Below are 11,749 nucleotides of genomic sequence, written 5' to 3' on the forward strand. Positions count from 1 at the left end.
CCCCCAGTCCTGGGCACAGCCAGCCCCGGGCAGACCCCCCCAACCCGGGCAGAGCAGAGCCCCAGGCAGAGCAGAGCCCCGGGCAGAGCAGAGCCCCGGGCAGAGCAGAGCCCCGGGCAGACCCCCCCTGTCCCTCCCCAGCACGGCAGCAGTCAGGGAGCAGTTCCAAAGCAAACAGGTTTAATGGCGTTTCACACACCCGGTGCCCCCGCGCCACACACCCGGTGCCCATCCCGACCCCACACACAGCGCCCGTTAAGGCGGCAGAAGCTGCAGGAGATGGGGGTTAAGAAGCTGCTTGATGGGGGTTATAGCCCCCCCGCCCCGGTCCCCTGTCAGGCCGCTCCGGGCTGGGGTTGCTGGTACCGGTAGAGGCAGACGGTGCCGTCCCGCTGCCCGGCCAGCAGGCAGGCACTGGTGGTGGCCCAGCGGGCCAGTGCCCAGCTCCCCTCCGGGTCCGGGGCCAGCAGGGCCGTGCACTGCCCCAGCAGCAGGTCCCACACGGCGATGGCGCCCGACGTCAGCACGGCGGCGGCTGAAGCATCCTTCACATCACCCTCCAGGTACCTACAGGTCACACACAGAAAGGTCACAGTGCTGCAGTTTGCTTGTCTGAACACTCAGAGAATCATTGCGCCACACACCCGGTGCCCATCCCGACCCCACACACAGCGCCCGTTAAGGCGGCAGAAGCTGCAGGAGATGGGGGTTAAGAAGCTGCTTGATGGGGGTTATAGCCCCCCCGCCCCGGTCCCCTGTCAGGCCGCTCCGGGCTGGGGTTGCTGGTACCGGTAGAGGCAGACGGTGCCGTCCCGCTGCCCGGCCAGCAGGCAGGCACTGGTGGTGGCCCAGCGGGCCAGCGCCCAGCTCCCCTCTGGGTCCGGGGCCAGCAGGGCCGTGCACTGCCCCAGCAGCAGGTCCCACACGGCGATGGCGCCCGACGTCAGCACGGCGGCGGCTGAAGCATCCTTCACATCACCCTCCAGGTACCTACAGGTCACACACAGAAAGGTCACAGTGCTGCAGTTTGCTTGTCTGAACACTCAGAGAATCATTTAGGTTGGAAAAGACCCTTGGGATCATCGAGTCCAACCATCTACCCTACTCTACAAAGTTCTCCCCTACACCATATCCCCCCCAACACCACATCTAAACAACTCTTAAACTCATCCAAGGATGGTGACTCAACCACCTAATTGCTAGTTTTGCACATAAAAAATTAATAAGGAAATTTAAGCCCAGTGTAGGAGGCCAGGTTACGTCACACGCTGTATCTCCAGTGCACCCGAGAACAAAGGGTGTCAAGACAACCCTTCCCCAGCCTCAGCACGTACTCGGAATTTGCCCAGCAAGCCCAGATCTCAACCCCCTAACATCTGTGTGCATCCATCACAGCGTGTCCTACGTAAGCACGTCGCAAGAATGAGCCTTAAACAGCTTAGTCTTCAAAATGCAAGACATGGGGAAGGAAAAGGTCATCTGACTGCAAACAGCTGCCTCACACAAATACACCCAGCAAAGTGCTCTTTAACACCACAAAGGCTCAGAGCGACTCATTAAAATCATTAAAAATGAGATGTTTTCTCAGGGAGGAAGGGGGGGGGGGTTGCCTGATGAACACAGTGAACAGCATTTCCACAATCACTTTGTGTGGGGGGGTGGGAAGAGCAAAGGGTACAGCCTGCAGAAAATCACTGCTCCCCCGTGGGCAAGGGGAGCCCCCCGGCGAGGCCAGAATCGCTAGTTTTTCACATAGAAAATTAATAAGGAAATTTAAGCCCAGTGTAGGAGGCCAGGTTACGTCACACGCTGTATCTCCAGTGCACCCGAGAACAAAGGGTGTCAAGACAACCCTTCCCCAGCCTCAGCACGTACTCGGAATTTGCCCAGCAAGCCCAGATCTCAACCCCCTAACATCTGTGTGCATCCATCACAGCGTGTCCTACGTAAGCACGTCGCAAGAATGAGCCTTAAACAGCTTAGTCTTCAAAATGCAAGACATGGGGAAGGAAAAGGTCATCTGACTGCAAGCAGCTGCCTCACACAAATAAACCCAGCAAAGTGCTCTTTAACACCACAAAGGCTCAGAGCGGCTCATTAAGATCATTAAAAATGAGATGTTTTCTCAGGGAGGGAGGTGGGGGTTGCCTGATGAACCCAGTGAGCAGCATTTCCACAATCACTTTGGGGGGCGGGGGGGAAAAGCAAAGGGTACGGCCTGCAGAAAATCACCGCTCCCCCCTGGGCAAGGGGAGCCCCCCGGCGAGGCCAGAAGTGCAGGGGTCAGCACACAGACTGGCGCAGGAAACGGGCAGGAAACAGCCCCCACCCTCACCCCATTCCAGGGGCGTCTGTCCCACCTACAGGACAAACGCCAGCCTCCTTATCACGGGTGAGATGGCAAATGGATCCCTGCCAGTGGCGCCACTCAGCTCCTTAAACTGATTGCCCACCCCCCAAAAAAAAAAAACCCACCCAGCTGGAAGGAGCCCTGCAGCCACCCTGAGGAGCTCCCCCCCCCATCCCGAGGTACTCACCTTCCAGCATGGCCTGGTGGGAGGGAGGAGAACATCACCCCCGTGCTCCTGGCTGTTTTGGGGTTGAACGCTACCACGCGGAAGGCGGGGTTTCCACAGGACTGGCTCTCTTTGGCATGGGGATGGCTTAAAACAACAAACAGAAGGCCCTGGTACACAGAGGAAAAATACATCACTAAAAACAACAGCAAGAGGGAATAAAATAAAAAAAACCCCACACCCAAAGAATTTTCCAAAAATTAATTGCTACATTCTCTCCATAATCAAAGCCCCATGGACAGTGATGCATTGTTTTTACTGAATAAAATAGAAATGGTTTACTTTCCTTATCAAATTAGATAAAAGCCAAAGCAGCTGCTGACCGATAAGGGCTGATGCAATACAGTAGAATGACAGCTCAGTGACCCCATGGATTTATGCACTTATCTTTCTGCCTGAAAAAACTAAACTTGCTGTAGGATGAGGTGATATTTAAAGTAAAATTTCTGGGCCTCTTTTTAATCCCCAGGAGCTTAAAATTTAACAAGAATGCAAACCACCACAGCTGAAAACAGTGGCTCTCGAAACAGCCACAAGCCCAGCACGAAATATGCTGGGATAGATATTCCAAGGAAGTCTCCAACGAGTCTGGCTCAAGCCATCATTATGGGATGAAACATTCTTCTTCCAAAGGGTTAAACGCTCACTGAGAACTATCAAATCCTTGATAAACTACAAAAATCCATCTGGAAACACAGCACAGGGGGAAGCAAGTGGGAAAGAATCGTCAGTATGAATCTTGGGTTTGAACAGTTAATATCCTTGGGGGCGTATGTAAATAACAACCACTTCCCATCAGTTTCCCATGGCCAGGCTGGCAGCTGCCCACTTGTGAAAGGGAAGAGATTTCCCAAGCACCAGCACTTCTGCTCCCCACCCGCAGGATGCTGCTGCTTTGGGATACACTTTGATGCATCACGCTCGTTTTATTAGCACACTGCAGAAAGCCAAGAATTGAAGGGAGTCAGGGAGGCTTATTTCTCCTACTTAACCTATTTTCCCTTGACATTCCTTCAGTGTATCTAAATAGGGCTGATATTTCAATCCACTCTAGAAATGCTAATCCTTTAAGTCCCCACCACAGCAGCCAGTGCAGTCTGTGCACACACCGCGTGTCACGTTTCCCATACGTACAGAGTCGGAATATGCTCGATGGCAGATGGAAGCTGGGTAGGAATAACCAACGTGCATCTTCTTCAGGAGCTGGCCTGTTTTCAAATTCCTGCAGTTGGTGAAAATACAAATTCTGACTGCGTTTCCACCCCCTATCTGCCATTTTCTAATCACAGTTACATGGCTATGCAAGTCAGACACATTTTTGGTTTCACATAAACCACACCAAGAGGCCACAGGAAGAGATGTAATGAATATGATGCAAAAGTGAGTGGGCTTACAGCAGCATAGTTCATTCACTATCTGTCCGACTGTACAGAAGTTAGAGTGCCAGAGTGTAGGCCCTTTGACAATTATCATTTCATAGGCAAATCAGCAGCCAACCAATACCCCTACACAACGTCTGCAGCCAGCAGCTACAGCCCCCACCTACACCTGCACACAAAATCATTTGATGGCAAAGGAAACACTGACCAAACAACGATGCTGTTCACTGCGGTGGTGCCCACCAAGGCCTCTCGCATTCCTTCTACTTCAGCAAAAGCTAAAACAGTTTCTTCAGGGGGCATCAAAGTCTGTCCGTCCTTGCTCCTGAACAGCAGATTAGCAAGTGAAAAAAGGCAGTCAAAACAGTAAGTATGTGTTTTCTCAGCACGTTCTCCAGAGAGGAGAAGAACCTGACACTTTTCTACATCTGACATGTTTCCTTCCTTTGCTTCCACACTGAGACCACCCCAAAACCAGCAGACTCACCTTCCTGTCTCTGAAAACGATACTATTTCCACTTGCTGCTCTTGCACAGTCCTGCTGCTGCTGACCAGCCTCCTATCCTTTAGCCCAAGAACAGCTTTTATATTTCCAGTTTTTACTAGTGACTGCTTGAATGAGTCATTCTCAGAGGAATAAAGCAAGAGCCTAAATTAAGAGAAAAGTACACATAATGACAGAAGGAAGCACAATTCAAACATGCCATAGCGTAGAAAAATAGGCATATGTTTAAACAGTCTACCACCTCGAGGGGTGAATAAGCAAGTTTTTATAGTTGATTTTTAGAAATGCCTTCCATATTTTCCAACTGTTAAAGCAACTGAGAAAGTGACACATTAGTAAGAGATAATTTCAACAACTACACAAGAGGAGAGTTAAGCTGCAGCTATTCAGGGTGCAAAGCGCTAGTAAGAAATAAATACAACACCTTATTTCTCCAATCTCCAAATCTCCCAATGCTACACACACAAGATTACAGGTGTCCGGCAGAGGAACAATCTGTATTACAGGAATCTAGGACAGCAAATCAAGAATTCAGTGTCACCCACAATGTCCCTTTGACATTATTGCCATTTTCTAGAGCGTTTCAGGTAAAATGACATGGAGCACTACTGATTTTCAGATCCCTCTGAAGAAGCACACTTAGATTAACAGCTGAACTCTGCTGACTGTTTACCTAATTAAACAATCCCCATTGATACAAGAGACAAAAAGCGTCTCCAGGGAGCATAAGGGGAAAGAACCTAAGTCAGTGGCTGCAGCCACCATACATTTGACACATGAAGTATCAAATTCCAGCAGATAATATGCAACCATAGAAGTTACTGGCCTTCTCCATCAGCAGTGCGAATCATTCTCCTCTGTTGCCTGATGGAATGAAAAATTTATGCCACCTAAAGAACTTACCTTGCACCCAAGACTACAAGCTCCTTGTATCTTGGGAACTAACACACTGGGACGAGAAAGTTGCCCTAAATTCTAGAAATAAGGATGGTGTTCATACCTTTCCAATCTGCCAAGTATAGACTTTTCCCCAGCGGTCAGATGCCAGAGGTTTCCACAAGGAGACAGAATTCTCACAGGCTGTCACCACACACAGCTCTCTGCCACCAGCTGCATCCCACCACATGGTACTCACATCCACAGCACAGGAACCAGAACAATCCTGCCCAAAACAAAGCAGCACTCTTTTTCTTCTGATAGACATGCTGATCTAACCTGGGGGGTTCAGACTGAGAAAAATGCTTGACATTCAGTGGGATGAGAATTTAAGGCTAAAACTTCATGCTCACAAGGTTTAATTTTGAGCAAGGAGTCAGTAAGGCACCAAGGAAAACAAGCCTGGTAGGTTTTACCCTTAAAGCAGCAAATATATTGGCTCACATCATAAAAATCATTTGTCATTTGAAACGAGAGGGACACAGCAGAGCCCAGAGCTGGGACAGCCCTACGGGTACCACAGCACAGCCACAACAAAGCCCAAGTGCCACCTACTTGCTGCCATGCACTTGCTTCCCTTGTTGCACAAACAGGAGGGGAGACTTGCAGTAGCACAGACTGAGTTTAAAGCTGAACAAAGCAAGGGCTTTCTCTTGTCCCTTGTAAAAAAGTTTTCAGCTTCAGCCATATTATTGTTGGCTGGTTCCATTAACCCCCCCAGGCTTGCTTCTTGAGGAAAACTTTGTACTTTGGTTTGGAAAACCTAGAGGTGACTCAGCCCCCAGCAAGCTCATTCGGAGTTCAACAGGCTTTCCCACAGATGTTGCTTCCTTGCCTGCCAACCCTTCCCTACCCGCTGTGAGACAGAGGGCAGCAGAAGGACAGACACCACTACAGGAGGAAGAGCCCACGGCTCAGCTGTGCAAACAGTCCTGGGCAATATTTGCCTTGGTCACTGCATGTGCACTCAAGGCTCCCTTCCAGAAGCATGTACAAGGGCTGAGATCATTTTACCTGGGGCTGAAGAAAAATGCAGCAGTTCCGTTTGTTAAGACATTTGTTATGTTTAGACATTCGTTACTTAGAAACAAGCACTGAAATCCTTTATCAGTCAGGAGGAGATATACAGCAATCCAACCTTTCAGCATGCTTTACTACAAGTGACACGGAACTGATCACGTTAGACAGCAATCTAGTTTGTTCAACAAGCCATCCTGCATTTTTGATTGCATTTTTTGTTAAACTTAGCGTTAAAGAGCTGCTACTGAGTCGATCAACAGTTATCTGATGTTATCCCACCTTTAGCTTTGATACAAGCTGCAAGCTCTCTTCTCTCAGGCCATCGAGCAGTACTGGACTCAACTGTTCTGCTTCATCTTTCCTCTGCACAAACAAGTAAAGAATGAGAATAATTCAACTTTGAAATTACATTCAGCACCTGCAAGAATGAGGCAGAAGCATGAATTCATTCTGCATGCAGTTGTTGGACAGCTATGGTAGAAGCATCTCTTCTAGTATTTGCATGTCTTTGAAAAACAGGAGATCCCAGATGGATTATTTCCTGGTTTCACCTGAAAATTTTCTTTTATCACCACTCTGCATCTCTCAGCCTTCAGAGTAAAGTCATTCTCTCAGTATCCATCCTGCACATGAATCATTTAATCTCCTTTACCAAATCCTGAAGATTTTCCTTAAGGTAGACCAACATTACGTGGGTACCAGAAACTTTTTGTTCATACACACGTTTCAAATACACACCTGCAATAAGCACTGAAACCCACATCTCCAGTTCCATCAAACAGGATTTTAAAGAATTTGCTCTTGAGGTCAAAAGACCTGAAGCAACAGATGAAAACCAAACATTTACCAAGTCAGTTAAATGACAACATGCAGGGCTAGCTCACAAAGAGTTCCTTCCCCTGAAGTGAGGTGAGATTCTGGAAAAGGGGTTCACCCACAAAACCACTGGCTTAGTACCCTTGGCAAAGAGGCCAGCTTGTTACCTGTTCAGGAGAAGCCCTGCAGGATCTCTGCTGTTTGCTCTCTGGTTGCTGATGCTTCTCCAAGGTCACAGTCTCATCAGATTTATTATGGGGAACTCTTTCAGTTTCTAAATGAAACGTTGTACTTTGTTCCTCCTCTTTTCCAGCAGAGTGCAGTGGAACGGCAGAGTCTTTGCACTCCCCATCATCCACCACCTGGGCAGATGCTCCTTTGGAGGGATGCAGGCTCGCTTGCGAGGGAGGTACAGAAGGTGCCTTGGGGAAGACCTCACTGCCCACTGATGGTAAAACAGCTGGGGTTGCACCCACAATGGGGAAAACATATGAGGAATTTGGAGACTCAGGCTGAGTAGGAGCCCCAGCTAAGGCAGTCCCCGTGGGAGTAAAGAACAGTGCATGGGTGGAATGTTCTTTCTTGGAAGTTGGGCTTTCTACATGAGGTAGCTTGGGCGATCCATTTTTGAAAGGTGAAATCAAATTACTTTTGAGTCCTTTTTCTTCTGGATTCATTTGTACATCTTGTGTGTTCTCCGAGGCTGCACCATCTCCAAACACAGTAGGAACAAAAACCTCCAAGTCATTCACAGGGGAAGATTGTAATTTCTCAAGTTTTAGCACTCCAAATTCCTCATCTGGTAAGTGAAAGTCTCTGATACCCAGTTTGGGGACAAGCCACTGGAGACTGCGAAAGGAGAAGAGAGAGCTGCAAATGTCGGGGTCCAGAGCAGGGAGGCCAAAAGAAGCAGGGTCCTCTGAACCCCTTGGGCAGCTACGTCCTCTTTTGCTTTCATCTAGACAAAGAAAAACACAATACAAGAACATCACATCATAAAATAACCAGAATCTCTCATCCAGAGTGTCACTCTAATCTATTAAAACCAAAACCAAGCTATATCCATCTTAACATGTGGAAGTGGCACTTTTCTGGAAAAACATTACACTCCTCAATTGCTCTGCATCAAGCCTTCAGCAAAAATATCATTGCCAAAGACTGCCAGAATCGACCGAGCGCTTGGTCAGTTTGTTTTGTTTGATTTTTTCCCACCACGTTCTCCTTTTACAATATTCTCAGACTCTCAAACTATAACACTGCTCTTTGTGTTTCACAACTGTCAGCACTAAAAAAAAAATTAAAAAAAAAAAAAATCATTAATATGCAGACTTAGTCAGAGAAACAGATTTATATCCATTTGCTGGAAAATCAGGTCCAGTGCACATAACATTTGCTCTAACAGCAAAGGCAGCTGAAGAAATTCTCAGCCCTGGTCCTCATCTGTGCACAACTGTTTACTCCCCATCACTGTGCTGAAGAAGTTTCTGGAATTATGCAAGAAACATGAGCACCACAATGATCTCTATTTAAAAAAAAAAAAAAGTGTCCTTTTAAAAAAAAAAAAGTTAATCCATATGAGATTTTCTTGAATAATAAAATATGGCAGGGCACGAACAGCAGTGCATGCACTTTCTGGGACGTTTCCCTGCCTTGTTCTCAGGTTCTAGTTTTAGGAAGTACCTGTATTTGATGAAGTACCTTTTGAGATTTGGCTGGTGCTCTGTCTTGCCGAGGAGCGCAGGGAGCGGCGCAGAGGGACATTAATTGCTAGGGGCTGCTCAGCCCCGCAGGCTCCTTGCACGTGCTGACTCTTAACATGCTCCACTGGATGTTTATCAGCTTGACACGCACTTGAGTTGGCTTCCAGATCTCCTGCATGGCTGCCAAAAGTCTCACTTCCTGGGTTCAGAGAATCCTTGTTCTGAACTGGATTTTGAACCTGTTCTAACAGAGTCTTACGGCATTTGCCAAGCACTTGGCTTCCTCTGGGAGAAGGACCAGGGCTCGCTGGCTGTAGAGCACCAGCCACTTCTGGCTCTCCAGAACCAAGAGCTGCAGCAGCAGACAACCTTCTCTCCTCTGAAGATGACTTTTCAAGATTAGCCTCACAGTTTCCCTTTTCACTCTGACACTCATTTGACAGCAGACTACTGCTGTCTCTTGGTGGTATGAGATCCAAACTCTCTATAAGTTCCTGTGACACCTGATGCACAGAGGGTTTGCAGGTAGATTTTCTTCTTCCCTTTTGTTTCCTCTGCAATCGTCTCCGATCTCCCTTTGTGCCAGTGATACTGCTTTGAGAAATCGATCCGAGTGACGTGCTGCTACCACTGGAGGCAGGAAGAGATTTCTGAGGACTACTTGAATTTGCTGGATCATTTTCTGCACCAAGAAAAGGGAACGGTATGACCTCTGACTCCAAATCATTTTCAGCTCTTTCTTGGGAGGGCCGATCTGAATTTGCATCTTTCTGCTTACACTTACTTCGCTGAGCTTTCTTGCTTCTGCCCAGCTGGCTGAGAATTACAGCATCAAGATCCACTTTCCTCTGGCAATTAGACATGCGTCGAGTTGTTCTGACGTAGTACTCTACGGGAAAGAGAAGCCCTTCAACCACAGTGCAAGAGTTCAATGCGCTTTCAGGAGCTGCCACCTTTTCTGGATCAGAAAGTCTTGACTGAATTTCAGGTTTTTGATTCTCCAACGGTTCTTCAACATTGCCCAGAGCGAGATCTGTAGGAAAGAGATTTAAGCTACTAGTGTCACTTTGATTTCCTTCACAGCTTTTGCTCTCATTAGCTACAGAGTTATTTCCATCAGCAGGCAATACTTCATTTTCTGACATGAAATCCAAGAGTCTACGTAACTCTCCCTGATCTTCACACATACTTTCATTGTCTGTTTGTTTTGTTATACTGGAAGATCCTTTTCCTCCATCACCACTGATGTCAAGCAAAACAGAGTCACCATTCTCTGAACACGGCCCTGCAGTCTCATGGTTATCAGATGTGGCCTCAGCACCTGGGGACACAGGCTGCCAGACACTGCTGTCCCCCAGGGCACTCGGGAACAGCTCAGGCACTCCTGGAGGGACACTGTCTTCAAGCACGTCTTGTACAACCCCTAATGCTGCACCAGGAGGAGTGAAACTGTTTTCTTCTCTCCCTACAGGTGCTGGTCTGGATGCTCTTTGAGTGTGTTCCTCAGTGTTCAAGACACTGCTTCGCTTGAAGACTGGTGACCGAAGTTCCTCTGTATTGGCAATTTGATTCTTCACTGTTTCATTCGTGTTGATTGGATGCCCATTGTCCACTGATTCCCTTTCCTTTGATACTGGAGCCTTTGCCCGTCTCCTCAGCTTCATCAAGCATCTGGAGGTTTGGGGTTTTTTCTCGTCAGGAGCAGGCCTAACGATTCCAGAGCACAGGTTTTCCTGGCTAGCCCATACACTTTCTGTCTGCGAGCTGTCTGGCAAGCTAACCTCATTATCGGAGAATTCGGGAACGTGTTTAAATGTGACAGATGTTTTCTTCTCTGCATCAGGATTAGAGCAGGTTTTAGTCTGTACCTGAGACGTTTCGTGTTTGTCAGCACTAGGAGATACATTATCTCTAGAACCTGTGGGGAAAAAAATCTTATATGTGTAAAGTACTCCAGCAAAGTCCCATTCAATAAAAACATCACACGGTAAAACCAGATGACTTTGTTAGGAGAAAAAGAGTGGGATCTCACAGTCGGGATCAGAGAGCGCTGCAGACCTGGTGAGGAGAAAAGGAGAGATGTTATTGCAGATTGTGACCCAGTGGCACTGGCAAGGCCGGGTGTGGGGGACAGCAGATGCGGCAGCAGCTGCAGAGAGGGGGACAGCAGAGCTGGGGTCCATCCCCGGCTCAGCAGGGCAGGCCACGGGGGCACAGAAGGGTGACAGTGGCTGGGCTGGGCCCCCCCGCCATCACCGGTGGGGCAAGGCCACCGGGCAGCACACGGTGGTTGGCGGGACAATCCGGGGCCCTGCCACCCCGTCCCCGAAGCGGGAAGTCGCCAGTCGGCTCCTACCTGCGGGGCTCCACTCCCCCCGGCTGCCTTCCTCCGCCGCCCCCCGGCCGTGGCTCCGGGCTCGCTCGGCTCGCCGCGCCCGCTGCGGACACAACACCGGCGGAGGGCTAGGACCGGCCTCCCGGTACCTCCTCCCGCGCCCCGCCGGGCCGAGCCCCGCTACCGGCCCCGGCCCGGCCCGCTCACCCGCAGCCGGCTGACGGTCTCGCTGTACTCCCTCCTCAGCAGCGCCAGCTTCTCCCTCAGCTGCAAGACACAACGCACCGGGCTGGGGCTGGCACCGCCGCGCCTGCCGCGCCGGGCCCCGCTCCGTCCCGCCCCGGGCACCGCACCTTCTCCTTCTGGGCACCGCTGAGAGCTCCCTCGCCGGCCGCCGCCTCCTCGGGTCCCTCCATGGCCGCCTCCCGCGGGAAGCGTGTGGCCATGGCAACCGCGCCGCCATAGGCCGCGTCCCCGCCGGA

General features: G+C 49.5%; 1 protein-coding gene across 1 annotated transcript; it reads right to left on the reverse strand.

The window, feature by feature from the left end:
• Positions 1 to 335: 335 nt before the first annotated feature.
• PALB2 (partner and localizer of BRCA2) lies at positions 336 to 11,745 on the reverse strand. The gene is made up of 14 exons (XM_014936188.1): positions 11,621 to 11,745; positions 11,475 to 11,534; positions 11,289 to 11,370; positions 8,931 to 10,850; positions 7,400 to 8,190; positions 6,696 to 6,779; positions 5,461 to 5,622; positions 4,885 to 4,970; positions 4,443 to 4,604; positions 4,164 to 4,280; positions 3,711 to 3,798; positions 2,538 to 2,686; positions 790 to 990; positions 336 to 567 (listed from the first exon to the last, which is right to left on the reverse strand). The coding sequence occupies exons 1-14, from the start codon at positions 11,711 to 11,713 to the stop codon at positions 336 to 338; spliced, it is 4,227 nt and encodes a 1,408-aa protein (XP_014791674.1). The 5' UTR covers positions 11,714 to 11,745.
• Positions 11,746 to 11,749: the final 4 nt, after the last annotated feature.

Source organism: Calidris pugnax, unplaced genomic scaffold (assembly GCF_001431845.1).
Source record: "Calidris pugnax isolate Ruff unplaced genomic scaffold, ASM143184v1 scaffold17, whole genome shotgun sequence".
In the NCBI taxonomy this organism is placed as follows: Eukaryota; Metazoa; Chordata; class Aves; order Charadriiformes; family Scolopacidae; genus Calidris; species Calidris pugnax.